A 25319-nucleotide genomic window follows, 5' to 3' on the forward strand; every position below is an offset into this window, starting at 1 on the left:
TGTTTAGGTTCGTTTTGTTTCAGTAAAAATATATTGACTTACAATGCTAAAGGACAATATCGGTTCTGCTGTTTCCTTGATTATGAGGTCAAGGTTCACTGTTATTTGTGCGTAAGCTCCTTCAGTTGTAAATGAACAGTCATTTATCTTTTCAATGCTTATGTGTAAGTAGATATCATTTCCATACTGTAAAAAATAAGAAAATCATATATTTCACTATTCTTTCAAGTAAGAAACACAAAAATGACTCCTCTCAGGGAACCACAGAAGATGATTAAAGAGCCTCTATCAGCACAATCAACCCTATTAAACCAGGCATGCTGCTTGGTAGGGTTGATCCTGTTGATTAAAACCATAACGGTCTTGTGAAAATCGGTTGTGGCGTTCCAGAGAAAATAAAGGTTATTCTTTATGCAAATTATCTAGCACTGACACTTGTAAAATAAAATCTATGTCTTTATTAAGTCATAATATTTAAAAAAAACATCAACAATGGAGATCTGGAGTACCTCCATTATGTGCCGTGCTACTCATGTATTACTGCAGGTAAAAGTCCAAGATCATGATTGGACTGTGACATGACAGGAATATGGAGGTATAGAACATGAAAATCTGTTTCTAACAAAACTAAAACATAGAAGCAGCCCTGCACCTCACATGGATCCTGAGATCTGCCCATTCTTTGTTGCAATTGCTCTGTTAGATTTATTTCAAGCTGGCACCTCAGGGGCATGTCCTTTTTCAGGGGGCATGTCCCTTGTGCTGCAGCTGGTAGCAGTTGAAGGAAGGAACTGAGCATGTATGTCAACCTCAATGAGCTGGACAGAGATTTTAGAAAAAGGGCAAATAGGAGGTGGCGCTATACAGAGATTTCAGTGAATAATTTGGTGACTAAACTCAATTTTTAATTACATGCAATAAATATTCAGATCCAGGGGCTTGAAAAATGTAGAATATTTTTCTTAGGAGAACCCCGTTAATGTCAGTTTCTTTCACCTCTTGCCAAAAAATGTCAGAAGGGTTCCCTTTTGAACTTAAAGAGAACAAATATGTCATTTTTTATAACAAATATCTTTTTTTGCCCTGACCAAAAAAAACAAAAACATAAATACATATAATTCAACTGTGACCAGCAAGGTTTAGGCCAGGGATCCGCAACCCCTGATATTCAAGCCGTTCTAAAATTACATTTCCCAGAATTCTGTTTTTACTTCTCGGGGACTTACAAAAACAACCGAACCCATGTACATGCTGGGAGTTGTAGTTTCACAGCAGTCGCCAAAGGTTGCTGAACCCTGGTTCTACAGTAGGTTTCCATCTGGGAATGTTTTCATACAGAATTCATGATATGTTCAGATTGGAAGATGAATTACGAAGATGTTCTTCTCTAGAAGCATTGGTAATATCGTGCCACATGGAGTATCTAAATGGCAGCACAGTGGCTCAGTGCTTAGCACTGTTCTAGTGCAGCACTGGGGTCCAACCAAGGACTATATGTGCATGGAGTTTGTATGTTCCTCCCATGTTTGTGTAGGTTCCCCAGGATACTATGTTTTTTTTTTAGCACTTCTAAAAATTACTGAAAGGTTAATTTAGAATTCTGATGGTAACCCCCGTGGGGACAAGGCCTGATGTCAATGATGGCATTCTCCTCAGCGCTGCAGAATATGTTAGAGCGTGCCCATGGCTCCATAGTACAGAGCTGTGAGAACTGTATTTGCTGCCATCTTGGACTTTAGGCTCTTCACTGTAATAATCTGCCAGTTCACATCTAACCTTACACCTCTGACTACCTTACAGATAAATATGAAAATTCTCATCTAACAAATCTGACAGAGATTTAGGTTTTTTCGCCATACATTTATTTAGAATTTGTTTCTAATAGTCACTCAACTCTTTCTTATCAATGAATATGATTTATCTAAATATCTAGAAGGAGAAGATCTGAATTTGTCATCTGCCTCTTTTGGGCCTGTGATAACTAAGGCTACTTTCACACCTGCGTTAGGTGCGGATCCGTCTGGTATCTGCACAGACGGATCCGCACCTATAATGCAAACGCTTGTATCCGTTCAGAACGGGTCAGTTTGCATTACCATGAACAATTCGTTCATGATGGAGGCTGAACGGAGGCAAACTGATGCATTCTGAATGGATCCTTATCCATTCAGAATGCATTGGGGCTGAACTGATCCGTTTTGGGCCGCTTGTGAGAGCCTTGAAACGGATCTCACAGGCGGACCCCGAAACGCCAGTGTGAAAGTAGCCTAAGTGAGGTAGAAGATATGGAAGTAATCAAAATCAAATCACCCACAGTTGTACTTTACAGTGCTGTCCTGCTACAAAAACTTACCTATCCAACCACTAGAAGGGGGCCCATATTCCCCAAAGTAAATGGTGTGCAGGTTTGTCCTCCCCTCCATTCAAATGGGGAAACATGAATCCCCATTGTAGTGATCAGTGGGATTCCCAGCAGTCAGACCCCCACAGTTCAGACATCTATCCCTTTCCCTGTGGTTAGAGGATAGGTTGGTGTAATGGGACTTCTCTTTTTAAAGGTACCTCTCACTTTCCCAACTTCTGAAATTTATAATGACATAACAAGTTTTGATCGGCGGGGGTCTGGGCGAGGAGACCTGAACCAATTGTTAAAAAAAAAAAAAAAAAAGGTGGAGGTGTGTCCCCTCATTTCTGATCAGTTGTGGACAGATGTGCGGTTTACAGATTAATAGCAAGCGTAAGGGCTTTTAATAAAAGCCATACACTTGACTCACCGGGGACAGGCTTTCTGTGGCTCCATACCCCACATACTCTATTCCTGAGCAGAAACAAAGGGGCACAGTCAGGGCCGCTGATAGAAATCATGGGGCCCCGTACAGCATACATGACGGGGCCCCCTTCAGCTCCACCCCCTGATCCCTCCTTCAGCCACACCCCTGGCCCCGCCCTTGGCCCCTCCCCAGACGCCGCCTTGAAACAACATGCAGATTTGTCTACAAGTGATATTTATTTTTCTCCAGCCAGTTATAAGTTTTATTATCCAAAATAAATACTGTTTTCAGATGAGAACAGACCTCTTTAATATCAATATGTAATAAAAAAACATTAATGAATAAATGAAGTGGTATTTTGAAAAAATTAGGAAGATTAAACAAATGATAAAGGTGGAAAAAAAACAACAAGCCAGGTCTCGTTAAAGATAGTTTACTGTAGACAACTGGGTAAACATAAGTGCGCCAACAGGCACAAAAACAACAGGAGTCAAACGACCCAAGTTCAGAGTGCAATTGAACATTCACAGTCTGCATATGTGCATATATTTATGGCTTCACCCAAAAACAATGTGAAACACTGACCAGTTTCACTAGTCCTTTCCCATTTTGCCAAAGGTGTTACAAATTTGTAGTGGACATTCTTCGTACCTTTGCTTCAGCAAACTCATTTATAAGGTCTTTAAAGTTTAGCTGTCTTGCAAGTTCATGCTCATGCCATCCACAGATCCCCCCCATAACAGTCATCCACAGATCCCCCCATAACAGTGTCATCCACAGATCCCCCCATAACAGTGTCATCCACAGATCCCCCCCATAACAGTGTCATCCACAGATCCCCCTCCCTCCATAATGGTGCCATCCACAGATCCCCCCCATAAGTGTCATCCACAGACCCCCCGGCCCCCCCCATAAGTGTCATCCACATGACAGACCCCCCCCCCCATAACAGTGCCATCCACGGATCCCCCGCCCTCCCTATAACAGTGCCGTCATGACGTCATCCATATAGATCCCCCCCCGCCACTCACAGTAGTATACATTAATAAATCGGTGCAGCCGTGCAGGCTGCAGACAGTAACTTTAATTTTAGCACAGGCACAGCGCTCATCTCTTTACTAAAATACTACCTTACATTCAGCTCCTGCCTCCTCCCTCCACCCTCCAGCCTCCAGTAACAAGTGCGGGCGGCAGCGCTCACTCACTGACGTCACGCGCCTGCACCGCCTAGTGGGAGGAGCAGGCGTGTGACGTCAGTGAGTGAGCGCCGCCCCCACACTGCCTGCTGTTACTGGAGCCAGCCCACTGACAGCAAAAAAATTAAAATGGCTCGGGAGTCGGCAGCCCGGGCCCCCCTGCCAGCCGGGCCCGGTACAACTGGGCCAGCTGTACTGGCCTATCAGCGGCCCTGGGCACAGTGCCCAACTGATTGCTTATGCTCATTTGTTTTAGCAGTCGGTGGAAGTCTCAGCATCTGGACCCCCAAAAGTACTGGCATGTCTCGATAACATGATAGAAGTTTGTAAAAATGATAAGTGCCCTTTAAGATAAGTATTTTTTTTTTACATGGGGTCAGGAAGGTTCCGTTACTGAGTGTTTATGAAACACCTTTAATGAAATGGCAAAGGAAGAAAAGTACTTACCTGAGCGACAAGATCACCCAACAATTGTGTGGGAACTTGCACCTGTAAACCAATAAAACACATGTATTTCAGGAGGGTGCACAACATTATTTTATCACAGGTTAATGAACTCAAGCCACGACAGACAGTAAATAAATGGCCCCTGTATAGCCTGCCACCAAATACTGAAAATGTATGTTTCGAGATAAGTAGCACTGTGGAAAATATCATAGGTAATTAGCTGTCGGACAATATTAATGGCAAAGGGGCAATGCTGCACATATTTAATTGATATAATTTGGGGAATCATTACTTTAGGATTATATAACTGGTGAAGTAAAGAGCACTGCCCTCTACAATAAAAAAGCATGAGGGTGGTTGCACATGCAGCATGTTTTGGGAAATATGCCACCGTTCTTGTGAAGCTTTTTGATGCTGTTTTTGGAGCCCATGCCAGAAATCTATTCAAAAGAGATGGGAAGAGAGGAGAATCTTGAAGATCCTGGGCCCAGTGCTGTCTGTAACAGGGACCCCCACCCACCATATGCATACTGGTGTCTTATTATTTAGCAGAGGAGTTCTTGTACCCCTTCAGGTTCCTGGGCTTGGTGAAAACTTCTACTTCTAGACCCCTATAGTCTCTCCCGGATGAGAAATACAGGTGAAACTCGAAAAATTTGAATATCGTGCAAAAGTCCATTTATTTCAGTAATGCAACTTAAAATTAGGATTTTGTGAAAAGGTTCAATATTCTAGACTCAAAGTGTCACCCTCTAGTCAGCTAATTAATCCATACCCCCTGAGCACAGGGGACCTGAGATTGTGACTTTGGGGTTTTATAAGCTGTAAGCCATAATCATCCAAATTATAACAAATAAAGGCTTGAAATATCTCGCTTTGCATGTAATGAGTCTATCTCATATGTTAGTTTCACCTTTTAAGTTGCATTACTGAAATAAATGAACTTTGCACGATATTCTAATTTTTCGAGTTTCACCTGTAAAGGAATCCCTTCTACTTCTCTTTTCTGCTGGATCCACTTCTGGCTTTGGCACAAATAAGTTGCATTAAAAAAAAACTAGTGACATTTATCCAAAAATGGCGTGTGAAACCATTATGTATAAGTTATTGAAAGGACTTTTTCCTTTGAGTGGTAAAATATTGTGGCGTCTTAGATCTGAGTGACAATGTGGTTATCAGTACCAGTCCTACTGGACCTGTCTATATTATAGATGACACACACACTAGTTTTGATAAATCTCCCCCATTAATTCTGCTCCCATAAGGTCTTAGTGATGGGGATACAACATGTACACACGGAATGGAAGCTACCGTGCTCACTCCCATTGTCCTTTCTCGGGTCTGGTGTAATTCAGAGATACCTTGGCAATCTGGAGCATTAGAGTGAATATGTCACCAGGCTTATGCTGCCCTTTCTGAGAGCAGCATAACGTAGGGACACAGACTCCACAATGTGTTACTTGTCTTCTTGACATGCTTCTCATAAAAGCACCGTTTTATCTGCTGCTGGCTCCTTGTAGTCATAAGTTCTGCCCATCCCCATGATTGACAGTTCTCTCTATACCGTGCACATGGAGAAAGCCATCAATCAGTGACAAGCGAGGGAATACTGATGACTACGCAGCATTGTATGACTCCAGCATCTGCTGCCGCTCCACCAATAAAAAGGGAGTTTATGAAAAGTATGGCAAGAAAGAAATAGTGATATGCCACTGGAATCCTCTGTATAGGTCAGTGATGGTGAACCTTTTAGAGACAGAGTGCCAAACTTCAACCATAAACCCACTTATTTATCGCAAAGTGCCAACACGGCAATTTACCCTGAATACTACAGTCCAATATAGTACATCTTCTATGTATTTTATCATTTAGCTATAATAACCTGCCTACATTTAGTGCGCCGCTTGTGCTGTACATAGTGCGCCCTGCGCTGATGAATGGCGGGTAAAGTCTAAGGCATATTGGTATGCCTTAGACTTTTTCCAGGGTGCGGGTGCTCACAGACAGGGCTCTGAGTGCCGCCTCTGGCACCAGTGCCATAGGTTCGCCACCACTGGTATAGGTAATCAGTATCTGGCTGGAAGGAGTCTGACACCGATCAGCTGTTTGAGAAGGCATCGACGCTCGTAGTAGCGATTCTGCCTTTTTTTGGCTCACCAAGCACATCTCCGTACATTGTATAGCAACTGTGCTTGGTATCACCACCTGGCCCCTGTCACTTGAATGGGGCTAAGCTGCTCTAAGGCCATATGACCAATGAACGTGTCGTCACTGGCCTAGGGAAAGCTGTGAGAAGGCCTCAGCACTACTGCGAGCGACGGAGCAAGTAAAAGCCTACAAGCACTTTAAGGCAGTTTTTTACATCAGTGTATTTAAGTCAAAACCAGGATCGGGTCTTTCCATTATAATTTTTCTCCACAGTACTGGTTTTGGCTTACATATACTGACTTGTTACAAACTCTTCAAGCACATCTGTCTGCAGATTTGTTCCTATGACATTGGCTGACCCGTTACTTGTGCGCTTGGCAGCTGAAGGCATCTGTGTTGGTCCTATGTTCATATGTGCCCGCATTGCTGAGAAAAATGTTTTAATATATGCAAATGAGCCTCTAGGAGCAAAGGGGGCGTTGCCATTACACTTAGAGGCTCTGCTCTCCTTGCAACTGCTGTGCCCTCTGAATTTTGATTGACAGGGCCAAGCATGACTACATTTTCACTGCCTGGTCCTGTGAAGTAAGGTGCAGAGAGCCCGGCAGTTACAGAGAAAGTTGAGCCTTTGGGTATAACCGCAACGCCCCCATTGCTCTTAATGGCTCATTTGCATATACAAAAACTTCATTTTTAGCAGCTACGCAGGCACATATGAACATGGGACCAACACAGGTGCCTTCAGCTGCCAAGTGCACAGGTAACAGGTCAGCCAGTTTCATGTGTGCGAAGAAGCCCCATGGGAAAACTTGTGGTGTAGGGTGATGGCAAGCTGTAGGAAGACACAAAGATTGATCATGAGTGAAAATTGCCTGTGAACTTTTTCGGCCTTGCATCACGTCCTCTGAAGTAAGCCACACATAAAACAACTTTGTAAGAACAATGCCAAGCAGCACAGATAGTTTTTTTTTTTTTACATTTTCATATTCTTCCACAATATCATTGCATATGAAGTTTTTTTTTTATCTGAAACATTTCAAATTCGACATCCAAATGTATGAAACATAATCTGTATTGGAGATGTTACCGTATATAGAGAATGTTGGAATGCAAGTGTCAAAATGCTTTTAAGCATGCCGTTTGTTATTGCGAAAACCGAAAGAGCACCATCTTCCAGTTTGACCGTCCCGTCCGAGCATTCAGATCCTTCTTTAGTAATTAACTAGAACAGAAAGATGAAACCATTTTTATTCAAACTCTGAGCTTCATACATTCGCCACAGAAGTAGATCAGCCTGCTAATGGATGGTAATGTAACAGACTTCATTCCTTCCTTCTCAGAAGGTGATTTCAATCAGCCGTCTACTTGTTTGGCTACAAACACTGACAAGACATGGCTTGCAAACGGAGAGTCGCCTGTTCTGTGCCTGAGAAATGTCCACAAAGCATCCCGCTCGCACCCCTATAATACAGAAGTTGATTGCAGCATAGGGATGGGTCTCTTGCATGGATTTGACATTAGAAATATAAAGAACTTCCTAATACATATTAAAAAAAGGAAGTTTTTTTTCTCATTTAAAGGGGTTGTCCGGGTTCAGAGCTGAACCCGGACATACCCTTATTTTCACCCAGGCAGCCCCCCTGAGGCTAGCATCAAGGCATCTCATGCTCTGATTCGCTCCCTTGCCCTGTGCCAGTGATGGGCAAACTGCAGCTCTCCAGCTGTTGTAAAACTACAAATCCCATCATGCCCTGCTGTAGACTGATAGCTGTAGGCTGACTGGGCATACTGGGAGTTGTAGTTTTACAACAGCTGGAGAGCTGCAGTTTGCCCATCCCTGCCCTGTGCCAAATTGCGCAGGGCACAGACTCTTTTGTTTATCATAACACACTCCGCCCGGCAGGGTGTTCGGTGAAGTCATCGGCTCTGATGGGCGGGCTTTAGCGCTGCCTTAGCCGTTTTACTGGCTAGGGCATCGCTAAATCCTGCCCATCAGTGCCGGTGATGTCACCGGGCTTCCTGGCAGCCCCATGGAGAGCCCGGTACTTCACCGGATCTCCAAAAAACGCCTTTGCCCTGAACGATTTAGCGCAGGGCAAAGGAGAGCATGAACTGCTCCGATGCTCAAGTGAGGGGGGCTGCCTGGGTGAAAATGGAGGTATGTCCGGGTTCAGCTCTGAACCTCGACAACCCCTTTAAGGGGAATCTGTCACCAGTGACCTCCATATCCAACTGTTTGCATAGACACATCACTCTGATTAAAACTTTTTCTTTTGTTGATCCGAGGCTCTGTTCCTGAGTGATGATCCGTTTTCTTAATATGCAAATTAAGTCTTGGTGCAATGAGGGCGTCACCATTGCTGTTGCTGCACTCGAATTCCTCTCCTTTCTGTGTTCAGGTTCTCCATCTCTGCTATGACTGACAGGACCAGGCAGTGGCAAAGCAGTGAGGGAGGGTCTGACCACAGAAAGGAGCGGCGCTTGTGCTCAACAAAGCCAGTAGTGACGCCTTCATTGCACCAGAGGCCTAATTTCCATATTAAGAAAAAGTATGATAGCTTGGGAACGGAGTCACTCCATGCTTACTAGAGTCTCTAACTTCCTTTCTGCCTGGGCTTTCAGCATGAAAATCTGTTTCACACTCAAGGTACAGCCTGAAGGAATGTCTGACCTCATGCCCTCACGCTACACCCACCCATGGCTGCACAATTTTACAGCAAAATCCTGTGGTCATTGACGACACCAATGGGCCATATGCTCTGTCAAGCCAGGGAGGAGTGGTGGATGGTGACTGAGTACCACATCTCCAGTAGTGTGGCCACAGAGCTTCTCAGTGGGGATCATTCTCTCATCGCAGTTTTCCACCTTTTCACTACCACTATTAGGGTACAGCCACACGGTCAGGTTTCCTGATGCAGTTTTGGAAGCCAAAACCAGCCGTGAATTTAAAAAAAAGGAGAAGTTGTATCTATCCTGTATACGTTTTATGATCCACTCCTGATTTTTGGTTACAAAACTGCATTCATTAACCCGATTGTGTGGCCGTACCCTTATAAGAAGATCTTCCTCTTACAGCAACAGTAAACTGTCAGTGGATTACCTATCTATGGTGGAGTTTCTCATTTGTGCTAAAGCATACACAGCATAGAGTTTTGATGGCATAGTACTGCTGAAATGAAACAAAAATCTGTTTTGCATAAAAATTGAGTTTGAAAAAAAAAATAGCAATAGACGTATCATTTTGAATGATAAATTGGATGCACAAATAAATGAAAAAAAGGGCTTGTAATCTAAAAATTTTTTGAAAAGTGTAATCAACATTCAATTGATAAGATAGAAATGCAATGGAAAAAATAAATAACCTTACACAACATGTTCCTGTAACAAGGCCATTTTCTGTGAGCAGCTGCTGTAATTCAAAGTTACATGGTTCATCACCTATCATCTGAACATCTGTAAGATAGTAATGAAGGATTAAACAGTGTTGGTGACATGTTATATAGCTTAATTTACAATGTAAACTTATTTTCTCCCAAAAAACTACAGTATATCAAGCAGCACAATAATTTTGAGATCACTTGTACATCACTTATATAATTAGGGTCCGTTCACACATCTGTATGAATGGGTCTGCATCCGTTCTGCAATTTTGTGGAACAGGTGCAGACCTATTCATTTCAATGGGGCCGCAAAAGATGCGGATAGCACACTGTGTGCTGTCCGCATCCATAGTTTCGTTCCACGCCCCCGCAAGAAGGAATAGGCATTTCTATCACAGGGCCAGCCATGTGCAGTCTGCGAAATGCAGAACGCACATGACCAGTGTCATTGTATTGCGGACGTGTGAATGGACCCTTATTGCCAGGGCTGCCATCAGGGCAGAACTGGTGGCATTCTCATCTGGGGCCTGATGACAATCCTAAGCTTAGGGAGGGGAGGGTCACCAGCCAATGTAGTCATAACAGTCTGACGGGAGCATCAATTAGGCCAGCACTAGCAGCTGCCCTCCTAAATTCAACTGTATCACCATCCTCAGGACTGCAATACAGTTGAAAACAGTGGTGGGGCACAGTACACGATGGCTCCCTTATAGGCCTTGGTCTACTAGGCTAAGACATCCCAACTGCCAGCGCAGGGATGCAGGCCTCAGGCCAGAGGATGGCTGCTCTACAGATGGCGTTGGGGATTGGGACCCAGGTGAGTATGAGGTTTTTTTTCTTCTCCTTTCACCTGCCCACTTGGGGACATGTCTATTACAGGGAACATTATAAGGCATTTCTGGGGGCACAATGGGGACATACCCAATGCTGTGTGTATTGCTGGAAACACTGTAGCTCATTACTGGGGTTGCCATGGGGACACGTCTAATACTGAGGGTACTATGATAAATAGGGCGCAGTAGGGGCATTATTAATACTGGGCAAACAATAGGGGGCAGTAATGTTGCTTCAAGTACTATAGGGGCACTTTTAATACCTGGGGCAATATAGGGGACATTATTATGGGTGCATGACAGAAGGGTTTATTCTACTAGGGTAATATAGGGGAATAATTATACTAGAGGCATGCTAAGGGGCATCACTATTACTGGGGACACTATAGAGGCATTAATATTACTAGGGCATTTTAGAGGGCACTATCAGGGACATTATTACAACCATTTTTCTGCAGTATAGTTTTTGGGGGCAAAGTAGGAAGTGTTGGGGGTGGTACCAGGATGAGGAGTTTGTGTTGAAAAGGTGGGCAGGATGATAAGGCAATTGTGTAATAAACTCAAAAATTCAGCTCGGCCCCCCTTTCCTGTTACATGAGGATTTTATTGCACTGCACTGCAATGAATGACATCCATGGGGACACTCAGGGAATATCTGCAACACATAGGGAATGCTGTTGCGAGCTTGAGAATCCGCAGCATTTTGTGCTGTAAAGGAATTGGATTTCTTAAAGCCTCATACCTGTTGGAGATTTGTGTCTTATTTAACAATTTACTTTTTTGCCTGTGTGTTATATACAACTTTCTATTTATTTATTTTTATATTTTTTTGCTTCTATGCCTTTTTTGCAACAATTTTCATAATCGAGGCATAGCTGTTACTGCAACTGTTTCTAACAATTATGGAAAAACTTCCAATTGTGCTGCAATTAGAAAAATATGGCAAAAAACGGTGCTTGTTGTGTGATTATGAAAAAAAACTATTGCAAAAATTGCGACAACAACATTTAAGAAAAAAAATAAAAAATTTTTACAAGAAGAGTCAAAAAAGAGATGTTTTTTGGGGGAAGGGGGACTCACCAGCCTGCAAGATCTAGCTGTCTCTGTAGAAGGCAAGATCTAGCTGTCTCTGTAGAAGGCAAGATCTAGCTGTCTCTGTGCTTGGCAAGATCTAGCTGTCTCTGTAGAAGGCAAGATCTAGCTGTCTCTGTGGAAGGCAAGATCTAGCTGTCTCTGTAGAAGGCAAGATCTAGCTGTCTCTGTAGAAGGCAAGATCTAGCTGTCTCTGTAGAAGGCAAGATCTAGCTGTCTCTGTAGAAGGCAAGATCTAGCTGTCTCTGTAGAAGGCAAGATCTAGCTGTCTCTGTGGAAAGCAAGATCTAGCTGTCTCTGTAGAAGGCAAGATCTAGCTGTCTCTGTGGAAAGCAAGATCTAGCTGTCTCTGTAGAAGGCAAGATCTAGCTGTCTCTGTGGAAGGCAAGATCTAGCTGTCTCTGTAGAAGGCAAGATCTAGCTGTCTCTGTGGAAGGCAAGATCTAGCTGTCTCTGTAGAAGGCAAGATCTAGCTGTCTCTGTAGAAGGACTCAACTAGCGGGTGGGCTTTCTGTGCACTGAGCTGAGCAGAAGGACCTGACTGGTTGTCGGGTCTACTCTCCTGGACAGAGCTGCCACTTTTTTATACTGTTTGTTTAGCATCCTTAGTAGTCACCCAGCAGAGTTGTGGTGAGGGGGTGGCCCAGTTGCTCTTACTACCACTACGACTCCTATAGCTGCCCTACTGAGAAGTATACATAAAGCTTACAGTTTAAAATGTACTTCTTACTTGTGAATAACTTGGCAGGACAATTTATTGCAAGCAGGACGACATTCAATATATGCTCCACCTAAAGTGTTAAGAACATCAGTTATTTATGCAGTAAAACAGAAGATGCTTTGGAGTTGTAAGGGAACAATAATTCCACTCTTCAGTAAATTCTGCCTATTTTACCTGTTTGGCCTGAAACAATATTTGTGTTCTGCTGTCGCTTGTGATCTACTCAACTGTTTAATTTTCCAAGGTCTCTGGCCCAGATTTACTAATGTATCGGTGTCAAAAACTGCCTAAAACAGTGCCGCAAATTAGAGTATGTAGGGTTTGTACCCTTTTTTTTACGACATGCTCAACAAGCAGGTGGGGCCTAAGATGCACAATTTTGCACCCAAATTGTACCAAAATGCTGATGTAAAAATAAGTAGTTAGTATAGATTCACATAAAACTGTCTATCCCGGCACCAGATTTATCATCCAGCCTGAACCACTATGATAAATCTGGTGCAGGTCTAGACGGCTGGTCTAAGCTTACACCATCTTCACCGTTAGCAAATCGGGGCCTCTGGTTTTTTTCTGTTTACTTTGTTGACATTAGTTTTATTCTACATGTATGTGGTACTGTAATGACCTTGTTTAGCTAGAAGATGGAGCCAAAATAGCCAGAAGAGTGTATATTAAAGTGTAGCTGCCATTCTGTTTTTTGGTTTGTAATGTGTAGGGGCAGCAGTCAGTGTGGAGTGTGTCTACACAGTTAAAGGAGCACTCCCACAAGATTTTTTTTTTATTCTCTTCTCTGACATGGTGCATGATGTAATCTGTAGTGAAGGTAATCTTCTCATCAGTGACTGTATTATCCCCTCCCTTCTAATTTCTAGCTGTGTCATGTGACCAACTCTCTGATCTCCAACTGACACAGGACAGGAAGTCAGTTACTGCTGAGAAGCAGAAGGGAGGGGGTAGCTCACCAGTACAGACACTGGTAAGAAGATTACATTCACTACAGATTGCATCATGTACCTTTCAAACAGGTCAGAAAATACATTCTTTTGCGGGACTTGTTATTTAAAGAAACAGAAGACACAGAGCATTGCTAAGGCACAAAAAGGCATTTTAGAGCAGAAATGTATAATTTCAGTAATTAAAGTATATTACAAAAATGGTCAGTATCATTGCCCATATACATTACAAATAAGAAAAAAAAAGAATGACAGTTATACTTTGAAAGGGTTATCCTGAAAAAATAAAGTGATGTACTATCAGGATAGGTCAGGGGTCCGACACCTAGGACCCTCGCAGATCAGCTGTTAGTAGAGGCAGAGCACTCAATGAGCACCGCAGCTTCTTCTTACGGCCATGTGACATCACTGTACATTGGTCACATGGCCTAGTTGCAGCTCAACCCCATTCAAGTCAATGAAACTGAGCTGCAATACCAAGAACTGCCACTATATGATGTACGGCGCTGTCCTTGGAAAGCTGCCGGGAGCCTGTATCTCTCACCAGAGCTCTGGTGCGTGCAGCAGCTCCCTGAAACAGCTGATTGACGGGATGCTGAGACTTGGATCCCCGCAGATGTGATAATGATGACCTATCCTGAGGTTACGTCATTATCTTTGCCAGGGTAACCCTTTTACTTTTGGGATCTGGGGGTTGTTGCCTCCAGTACATCACCCTTTGTTTTATAAATGTTAAGTTTGCTTTTGAGTCCAGCATTTTGTAGATAAGCCCCTATCTGTATCTGTGTCCATGGGTGCTTTTAATTTGACTGTACAGTATTTGGGGGTATTGGGCAGCACTGTAGTTACAGTAATGAGGGCACATTTATCAGCAGAAGGCTCTGTATTGATGGTAGCAGCAGGATAGCGGGTTTCTGATGGTGATGATGGGCTACTGAAGTAATGAGCCAGAGTAACTTGAATCTCATGGGCTCAATACAAAATATGTAACATGGCCCCCTGTTGTGTGTGCTGTGTATTATACTGGTGTCTTTTTATGTGGCTGAGGGGCCTTTGGCCTCCTCGAACTCAGGATATGACTGCTACATCTCCATCCTCGTATCTACACTTCTGGACAAAGATTTCTGTGCAGTAAACCTTGCAATCTTTGGGAGAACTTGCCATGATGGGTTGGGACGAATTAAGAAGAAAAATGGATGAGACATTACTTTTCAGTCATTGCATTAGAAATGCTTATTTTGCCAAAATCTGTGTCTTCTTGTATAAGCAAGTAAGGTCGTTTTGCATTGATTCTTTGTAGAGTGTAACCGTATGTGCCTATGGCACCAAAATACCTTGTCCCAACCCGGATCACTAGTGCCATGTCAGAGGTGAGAATGCGCCTTTATTAAGCAGTGTTTACCAGTTCGTGGAGTGATCAGGTCTCCAGTGTACATTTTCATGTTTTATTTATACTGGTTTCTGTGTAGCCCCCATTTCCTGTCAAATATTGCCCCGAATGCATCAGTCAACAACTTGTGCAACTGCCTGAAGCTCCTGCCTCTTGCTCTGACACGATATTCTTTTCTTATGCTATGTTAAAGAAGACATACTTACAGTTGGCGTTACAGCATTTGTAACCGATGTCAAAAGTGCATCAAGTAATTTGAGGTCAATGCCCAATGGAGGATTGCTGAAAGAATTAGTAATGAAATAATCATTAGCAATGATAGTAAAAAAGAAAAAAAGAAAACCCTTTTTTTCTCTCAAAGTCCTTTCTGGACACATAGATGCTTGGCAGAGCCAGGTGTGCATGTATATAGAGGGGCCAGGAGAGAAAGGCGACAGCCATTTAATTTGTATGGCTAGCTTTAGCTGTTCCAAAATTTCATGAAGCTGCCTACTAATCCTTAGGCCTCTTTCAGACGGGCGTTGCGGGAAAATGTGCGGGTGCGTTACGGGAACACCCGCAATTTTTCCGCACGAGTGCAAAACATTGTAATGCGTTTGTAACATAGTTATAAGGGAAAATAATAGCATTCTGATTACAGAATGCATAGTAAACTAGCGCTGCAGGGGTTAAAAAAAAAAAAAAAAAAAAATTTAACTCACCTTAGTCCACTTGATCGTGTAGCCCGGCATCTCCTTCTGTCTCCTTTGCTGAACAGGACCTGTGGTGAGCATTAATTACAGGAACAGGACCTGTGGTGACGTCACTCCGGTCATCACATGATCCATCACATGATCTTTTACCATGGTGATGGATCATGTGATGATCGGAGTGACGTCACCACAGGTCCTTTTCCTGTAATTAATGCTCACCACAGGTCCTGTTCAGCAAAAGAGACAGAAGGAGATGCTGGGCTACGCGATCAAGTGGATTAAGGCGAGTTAAATTATTATTTATTTATTTTTTAACCCCTCCAGCCCTAGTTTACTATGCATTCTGTATTCAGAATGCTATTATTTTCTCTTATAACTATGTTATAAGGGGAAATAATACAATCTACAGAACACCGATCCCAAGCCCGAACTCCTGTGAAGAAGTTCAGGTTTGGGTACCAAACATGCGCGATTTTTCTCACGTGCAAAACGCATTACAATGTTTTGCACTTGCGCAGAAAAATCGCGGGTGTTCCCGTAACGCACCCGCACATTTTCCCGCAACGCCCGTCTGAAAGAGGCCTTAGGGTACGGCCACACGGTCAGGTTTCCTGGTGCAGTTTTGGAAGCCAAAATAAGGAGTGGATCATAAAAGATGAGAAAGTACAAAGGACAGATGCAGCTTCTCCTCGTTTTTTAATTCATTCCTGTTTTTGACTTCCGAAACTACATCAGGAAACCTGACCGTGTGGCTGTACCCTAGGCTGTGCAGGTAAAATGTGCCCTTTTTAATTATTAGCATAGTCACTTTGCAGCAGCATATGGCTCCATGCACACAGATGTATTACGCTTCCATTTGACTGAAAAGTTTCCAGCATATCCAATAAATGTTTTTACTAATGCAGCAGTTATGTAGATGCATTCATTATAAATTTGGTAGCCCATATAGCGAGAAATATCAACAAATGGACATACCTATTTCTCAGAATACTTACCCATCTATAACTATATTAATTACTGGGCTCGATGATGTGCCAAGAAGACTACAACCACTTTCCAAATAAGCCAATAACTGAACATTTATCATTAACTTGATGTTAACTGCCGGGACCCTTGGAAACAACAAAATACAAGATTGATGGATTAAGTTTCTTTGCTCTTACTTATGTAAACAACCCAAGCATACTTCTGAAACCACTGCCGAAAAAACTCTGATAAATAGTATCACATTAAACCATAAGAACTATTTGCTTTTCTCCCTGCCACATGTGTGTTTGGCTACATGCACACGACCGTGCCGTTTTTTGCGGCCTGCAAAAAACGGAAGCCGTCCGTGTGACTTCCGCAATTTGCGGAACGGGCGGCCATTGATATAACTGCCTATTCTTGTCCGCATCTTTTGCGGCCCCATTGAAGTGAATGGGTCCGCATCCGACCCGCCAAAACGGGCCCAAACAACGGCCGTGTGCATGAGGCCTTTAGGGAATTTTTTTTGCCGGAAGTTGCTTCAAAATGACCATGTAAACTGCGCTTTTTATGTAGTTTTTTTTCTCCTATAGAAAACGAGCGTCAGAACTGCACAAAAAAAGGCCACCTAATTAACCAAGTAACAAAAACAACAGTGGCCAAAAATAAAATAAAAAATGTGTGTCCGGTGTTTTAAAATTCCCATAGACTTTGGGCTGACATCTGGAGCTTGTGATTTTACTGTAAAAACTGCAGGTGCAAAAAACAGCCCCTAAAACCACAAAACTACCCAAAACATACATGTGAACCTTCCGTAGGCCCCTTTCACACGAGCGAGTTTTCCGCGCTGGTGCAATGCGTGACGTGAACGCATAGCACCCGCACTGAATCCTGACCCATTCATTTCAGTGGGTCTGTGTACATCAGTTCTGCGTTGCGGGAAAAACGCAGCATGTTCTATATTCTGCGTTTTTCACGCAGCCCTGGCCCCATAGAGGTGAATGGGGCTTCAGGCTTCAGTGAAAAACACATTGCATCCAGAAGCAAGTCCGGATGCAATGCGTTTTTCACTGATGGTTGCTCGGAGATGGTCAGTTTTTATCACGCTTGTGAAAAACGCATCAAAACGCATTGCACTCTCGCGGAAAAAACTGAACGCAATCGCAGACAAAACTGACTGAACTTCCTTGCAAAATGGTGTGAGTTTCACTGAACGCATCCAGACCTAATCCGTCATGCTCGTGTGAAAGGGGCCTTAAGGGGGATGTCCAGGAAATAAGATGCTTTACAGGGTCTTTGGCTGCAGGATGATCTGGACTCTAAGGCCCCTTTCACACGAGCAAGTATTTCACACAGGTGTAAGCGTGATGCGAACGCATTGCGCCCGCACTGAATCCGGAAACATTCATTTCAATGGGTCTGTGTGCATGAGCGTTGGTTTTCACGCATGACTTGTGCTTTGCGTGAAAATCGCACAATGTTCTATATTCTGCGATTTTAACGCAATGCTGGCCCCACAGTGCGTTTTTCACTGATGGTTGCTAAGGGCTTGTTCACACAAACGTTTTTACGTTCCATATACGGGCCATTTTTTGCGTTCCGTATACAGAACCATTCATTTCAATGGGTCCGCAAAAACAACGGAAGTTACTCCGTGTGCATTCCGTTTCCATATGTCCGTTTTCCCGTTCCGCAAAATTTTGAGTCATGTCCTATTATTGTCCGCAAATCACGTTCCGTGGCTCCATTGAAGTCAATGGATCCGAAAAAAAAAACGGAATGCATCCGTATGTCTTCCGTATCCGTTTTTGCAGAACCATCTATTGAAAATGTTATGCCCAGCCCAATTTTCAATGTACTTACTGTTTAAACAAAATTGTATGGTTCCGTTTCCAATCCTCAAAAAACAGATCACAAACGGAAAAACGGAACGGCAAAATGAAACCGAAGTGAAAACACTACTGAAACAAAAAAAACGGAACAACGGATCCTTTAAAAACGGACTGCAAAACCATACGGTCGTGTGAACGAGCCCTAAGAAATGTTGTTTGTAAACCTTCAGTTTTTTATCACGCACGTGAAAATCGCATTGCACCCGTGTAATAAAAACTGAACGCAATCGCAGACAAAACTCACTGAACTTGCTTGCGAAATTTCACATTTTTTCCGGAACGCATCAGGGCCTATTCCGCTCACACTCGTCTGCAAGGGGCCTAAGGTCTCTTTCATACGACCGTGAGGAATTAGGTCTAGATGCGTTCAGTGAAACTCTCACCATTTTGCAAGCAATTTCAGTCAGTTTTGGCCTCATGCACAGGGCCGTAGTTCTGGTCCGCATCCGAGCCACAGTTTTTGCGGCTCGGGTGCTGACCCATTCACTTCAGTGGGGCCGCAAAAGATGTGGACAGCACTCCGTGTGCCGTCCGCATCAGTTGCTCCGTTCCTTGGTCTGCCAAAAAAATATAACCTGTCCTATTCTTGTCCGTTTTGCGGACAAGAATAGGCAGTTATATTAATGGCTGTCCGCACCGTTCCGCAAATTGTGGAACGCACACGGACGCCATCCGTGTTTTGCGGATACGCAATTTGCGGACCTCAAAACACACAACGGTCGTGTGCATGAGGCTTTGTCTGCAATGCGGGTGCAATGCGTTTTGATGCGTTTTTCACGCACGTGATAAAAAACTGAATGTTTACAAACAACTTCTCTTAGCAACCATCAGTAAAAAACGCATTGCATCCGCACTTACTTCCGGATACGATGTGTTTTTCACTGATGACCCATTCACTTCTATGTGGCCAGGGCTGCATGAAAAATGCAGAATATAGAACATGCTGCGTTTTTTCCCGCAACGCAGAACAGACCCATTGAAATTAAAGGGTCAGGATTCAGGGCGGGTGCTATGCATTCACGTCACGCATCGCACCCGCGTAGAAAACTCGCTCGTGTGAAAGAGGCCTAAATGTATGGTGAGCAAGTTTAGTTTACCAGTAAAATGACCCATGGAAGAAGTCTTAAAAAAAGTACGACTTCAGAAATGAAGGCAGCTTTCAAAGCAAGTCCTAGCTTTGTGCCCTGTAGAGACGGCAGGACCAGGCTGAATCCCCTCCTGGAGCGTTCTGCATCGCTTCAAACCTGTATGTTTAATTGTCAGTATTGGGATCCATTTGCATCTTCACATTTCTTGCCGAACATTTCCATTGAAAAAAACCCCATAATAATAGTGAGTTGGGGTCATTTAGTTTCACGCGCTGTTCTTAGTGAAAACCTTGTCAGCAGAAGATCCGACCAACCTAAGAGGCGCACATCTCCTAATAAGTTTGTCACCTCTTCGGCTGTCTGAGCGTCATAACTGGAACCTACTGTACTCCAGCCAGGAGCTGGCATAGATTTCAGGTGTAATGAGTAATGAGCAACCAATTTCCTGCTGCGCATCTTGTTAACCACCTCCGGACCGCTGTACGCACAGACGCGTCCTGGAGGTGGTTGATTCATTCCTCCTGGACGCGCCGGCGCGTCCTCTCGCGAGACGCGAGATTTCCTGTGAACGCGCGCACACAGTCGCGCGCGCTCACAGGAACGGAAGGTAAGAGAGTGGATCTCCAGCCTGCCAGCGGCGATCGTTCGCTGGCAGGCTGGAGATGTGTTTTTTTTAACCCCTAACAGGTATATTAGATGCTGTTTTGATAACAGCGTCTAATATACCTGCTACCTGGTCCTCTGGTGGTCCCCTTTGTTTGGATCGACGACCAGAGGACACAGGTAGCTCAGTAAAGTAGCACCAAGCACCACTACACTACACTACACCCCCCCCCCCGTCACTTATTAACCCCTTATTAGCCCCTGATCACCCCATATAGACTCCCTGATCACCCCCCTGTCATTGATTACCCCCCTGTCATTGATCACCCCCCTGTCATTGATCACCCCCCTGTAAAGCTCCATTCAGACGTCCGCATGATTTTTACGGATCCACTGATAGATGGATCGGATCCGCAAAACGCATCCGGACGTCTGAATGAAGCCTTACAGGGGCATGATCAATGACTGTGGTGATCACCCCATATAGACTCCCTGATCACCCCCCTGTCATTGATTACCCCCCTGTCATTGATCACCCCCCTGTAAAGCTCCATTCAGACGTCCGCATGATTTTTACGGATCCACTGATAGATGGATCGGATCCGCAAAACGCATCCGGACGTCTGAATGAAGCCTTACAGGGGCATGATCAATGACTGTGGTGATCACCCCATATAGACTCCCTGATCACCCCCCTGTAAAGCTCCATTCAGATGTCCGCATGATTTTTACGGATGCACTGATAGATGGATCGGATCCGCAAAACGCATACGGACGTCTGAATGAAGCCTTACAGGGGCATGATCAATGACTGTGGTTATCACCCCATATAGACTCCCTGATCACCCCCCTGTCATTGATTACACCCCTGTCATTGATCACCCCCCTGTAAAGCTCCATTCAGATGTCCGCATGATTTTTACGGATGCACTGATAGATGGATCGGATCCGCAAAACGCATCCGGACGTCTGAATGAAGCCTTACAGGGGCGTGATCAATGACTGTGGTAATCACCCCATATAGACTCCCTGATCACCCCCCTGTCATTGATTACCCCCCTGTAAAGCTCCATTCAGACGTCCGCATGATTTTTACGGATCCACTGATAGATGGATCGGATCCGCAAAACGCATCCGGACGTCTGAATGAAGCCTTACACGGGCGTGATCAATGACTGTGGTTATCACCCCATATAGACTCCCTGATCACCCCCCTGTCATTGATTACCCCCCTGTAAAGCTCCATTCAGATGTCCGCATGATTTTTACGGATGCACTGATAGATGGATCGGATCCGCAAAACGCATCCGGACGTCTGAATGAAGCCTTACAGGGGCATGATCAATGACTGTGGTTATCACCCCATATAGACTCCCTGATCACCCCCCTGTCATTGATCACCCCCCTGTCATTGATCACCCCCCTGTCATTGATCACCCCCCCTGTCATTGATCACCCCCCCTGTCATTGATCACCCCTCTGTAAGGCTCCATTCAGACATTTTTTTGGCCCAAGTTAGCGGAATTATTTTTTTTTTTTCTTACAAAGTCTCATATTCCACTAACTTGTGTCAAAAAATAAAATCTCACATGAACTCACCATACCCCTCACGGAATCCAAATGCGTAAAATTTTTTAGACATTTATATTCCAGACTTCTTCTCACGCTTTAGGGCCCCTAGAATGCCAGGGCAGTATAAATACCCCACATGTGACCCCATTTCGGAAAGAAGACACCCCCAGGTATTCCGTGAGGGGCATATTGAGTCCATGAAAGATTGAAATTTTTGTCCCAAGTTAGCGGAACGGGAGACTTTGTGAGAAAAAAATTAAAAATATCAATTTCCGCTAACTTGTGCCAAAAAAAAAAAATTTCTATGAACTCGCCATGCCCCTCATTGAATACCTTGGGGTGTCTTCTTTCCAAAATGGGGTCACATGTGGGGTATTTATACTGCCCTGGCATTCTAGGGGCCCCAAAGCGTGAGAAGAAGTCTGGTATCCAAATGTCTAAAAATGCCCTCCTAAAAGGAATTTGGGCACCTTTGCGCATCTAGGCTGCAAAAAAGTGTCACACATCTGGTATCGCCGTACTCAGGAGAAGTTGGGGAATGTGTTTTTGGGTGTCATTTTACATATACCCATGCTGGGTGAGAGAAATATCTTGGTCAAATGCCAACTTTGTATAAAAAAATGGGAAAAGTTGTCTTTTGTCAAGATATTTCTCTCACCCAGCAAGGGTATATGTAAAATGACACCCCTAAACACATTCCCCAACTTCTCCTGAATACGGCGATACCACATGTGTGACACTTTTTTGCAGCCTAGGTGGGCAAAGGGGCCCATATTCCAAAGAGCACCTTTAGGATTTCACAGGTCATTTACCTACTTACCACACATTAGGGCCCCTGGAAAATGCCAGGGCAGTATAACTACCCCACAAGTGACCCCATTTTGGAAAGAAGACACCCCAAGGTATTCCGTGAGGGGCATGGCGAGTTCCTAGAATTTTTTATTTTTTGTCACAAGTTAGTGGAAAATGCTGTTTTTTTTTTTTTGTTTTTTTTTTCATACAAAGTCTCATATTCCACTAACTTGTGACAAAAAATAAAAACTTCCATAAACTCACTATGCCCATCAGCGAATACCTTGGGGTCTCTTCTTTCCAAAATGGGGTCACTTGTGGGGTAGTTATACTGCCCTGGCATTCTAGGGGCCCAAATGTGTGGTAAGGAGTTTGAAATCAAATTCTGTAAAAAATGACCTGTGAAATCCGAAAGGTGCTCTTTGGAATATGGGCCCCTTTGCCCACCTAGGCTGCAAAAAAGTGTCACACATCTGGTATCTCCGTACTCAGAAGTTTTGGAATGTGTTTTGGGGTGTCATTTTACATATACCCATGCTGGGTGAGAGAAATATCTTGGCAAAAGACAACTTTTCCCATTCTTTTATACAAAGTTGGCATTTGACCAAGATATTTATCTCACCCAGCATGGGTATATGTAAAAAGACACCCCAAAACACATTCCTCAACTTCTCCTGAGTACGGAGATACCAGATGTGTGACACTTTTTTGCAGCCTAGGTGGGCAAAGGGGCCCATATTCCAAAGAGCACCTTTCGGATTTCACAGGTCATTTTTTAGAGAATTTGATTTCAAACTCCTTACCACACATTTGGGCCCCTAGAATGCCAGGGCAGTATAACTACCCCACAAGTGACCCCATTTTGGAAAGAAGAGACCCCAAGGTATTCGCTGATGGGCATAGTGAGTTCATGGAAGTTTTTATTTTTTGTCACAAGTTAGTGGAATATGAGACTTTGTATGAAAAAAAAAAAAAAAATCATCATTTTCCACTAACTTGTGACAAAAAATAAAAAATTCTAGGAACTTGCCATGCCCCTCACGGAATACCTTGGGGTGTCTTCTTTCCAAAATGGGGTCACTTGTGGGGTAGTTATACTGCCCTGGCATTCTAGGGGCCCAAATGTGTGGTAAGGAGTTTGAAATCAAATTCTGTAAAAAATGACCTGTGAAATCCGAAAGGTGCTCTTTGGAATATGGGCCCCTTTGCCCACCTAGGCTGCAAAAAAGTGTCACACATCTGGTATCTCCGTACTCAGGAGAAGTTGGGGAATGTGTTTTGGGGTGTCATTTTACATATACCCATGCTGGGTGAGAGAAATATCTTGGCAAAAGACAACTTTTCCCATTTTTTTATACAAAGTTGGCATTTGACCAAGATATGAGACTTTGTAAGAAAAGAAAAAATAAATAAATAATCATAATTTTCCACTAACTTGTGACAAAAAATAAAAAGTTCTATGAACTCACTATGCCCATCAGCGAATACCTTAGGGTGTGTACTTTCCGAAATGGGGTCATTTGTGGGGTGTTTGTACTGTCTGGCCATTGTAGAACCTCAGGAAACATGACAGGTGCTCAGAAAGTCAGATCTGCTTCAAAAAGCGTAAATTCAAATTTTTGTACCATAGTTTGTAAACGCTATAACTTTTACCCAAACCATTTTTTTTTTACCCAAACATGTAGAACAATAAATTTAGAGCAAAATTTATATATGGATCTCGTTTTTTTTTGCAAAATTTTACAACTGAAAGTGAAAAATGTCATTTTTTTGCAAAAAAATCGTTAAATTTCGATTAATAACAAAAAAAGTAAAAATGTCAGCAGCAATGAAATACCACCAAATGAAAGCTCTATTAGTGAGAAGAAAAGGAGGTAAAATTCATTTGGGTGGTAAGTTGCATGACCGAGCAATAAACGGTGAAAGTAGTGTAGGTCAGAAGTGTAAAAAGTGGCCTGGTCTTTCAGGGTGTTTAAGCACTGGGGGCTGAGGTGGTTAAATGAGTCCACACCCTGCCCACTTTTTGGAAAAGTGGAGAGAGTGTCGGAAAAAGGTCTCAAATTTTGTCACAAAATTGGACTTTCGACTAAATGTGCCAGAAAACCAGTGTACGATGTTAGTACATGACCCCCAGTGTTTTTAAATGACACTTACTGTTTACAGCCAACAGAAAGATGCAGTTCAACGTAAAGATTAAAGTTGTCAAGGCTGACAATGATACCTGTCACTTTACCAATCAAAACTCTGTTAAAAGAAAAAAAGGAAATTAATTTCAAGGCATTCATTATCATAATTGCAGCTAGGAATAGGTCTCCTATATCTTATGCTTATTACTTTTTAACCTCTGGTCACACTGCATTTTTCCACTGATGTAGCTGCATGAGGGCTTGATTATAGCCGGAAGTACACGTAGCTGCAAATTATTAGTTTTGTAGTAGGGAAATTGGCCAAAAAATAAAAAATAATCTGCCATGATTTTTATAATACTTAGGCCCCTTTTCAGCGAGTTTTCAGCACAGGTGCAATGTGTGATGCGAACACATTGCGCCCGCACATACATTTCAATGGGGCTGTGTACATGAGCGTTGGTTTTTTCACGTATCACTTGTGCGTTGGGTGAAAATCGCAGCATGTTCTATATTCAGTGATTTTCACGCAACACTGGCCCCAAAGAAGTGAATGGAGCTGCGTGAAAATCGCATCACATCCGCAAGCAAGTGCGGATGCGCTGCGATTTTCACGGATGGTTGCTTAGAGATGTTGTTTGTAAACATTCACTTTTT

At 43.4% G+C, this 25319-nt stretch overlaps 1 protein-coding gene across 1 annotated transcript; it reads right to left on the minus strand.

Moving 5' to 3' along the window:
* On the minus strand, window positions 1-24780 carry LOC120984102 (the record flags this gene model as incomplete). The annotated part of the gene is made up of 8 exons (XM_040413286.1): window positions 1-186; window positions 4415-4456; window positions 7650-7784; window positions 9930-10015; window positions 12598-12658; window positions 15138-15213; window positions 16619-16735; window positions 24691-24780. Coding segments are annotated over 8 exons (790 nt in total), but the record flags the coding sequence as incomplete, so codon positions are not given.
* Window positions 24781-25319: the final 539 nt, after the last annotated feature.

This window comes from Bufo bufo, unplaced genomic scaffold, assembly GCF_905171765.1.
Source record: "Bufo bufo unplaced genomic scaffold, aBufBuf1.1, whole genome shotgun sequence".
NCBI lineage: Eukaryota > Metazoa > Chordata > Amphibia > Anura > Bufonidae > Bufo > Bufo bufo.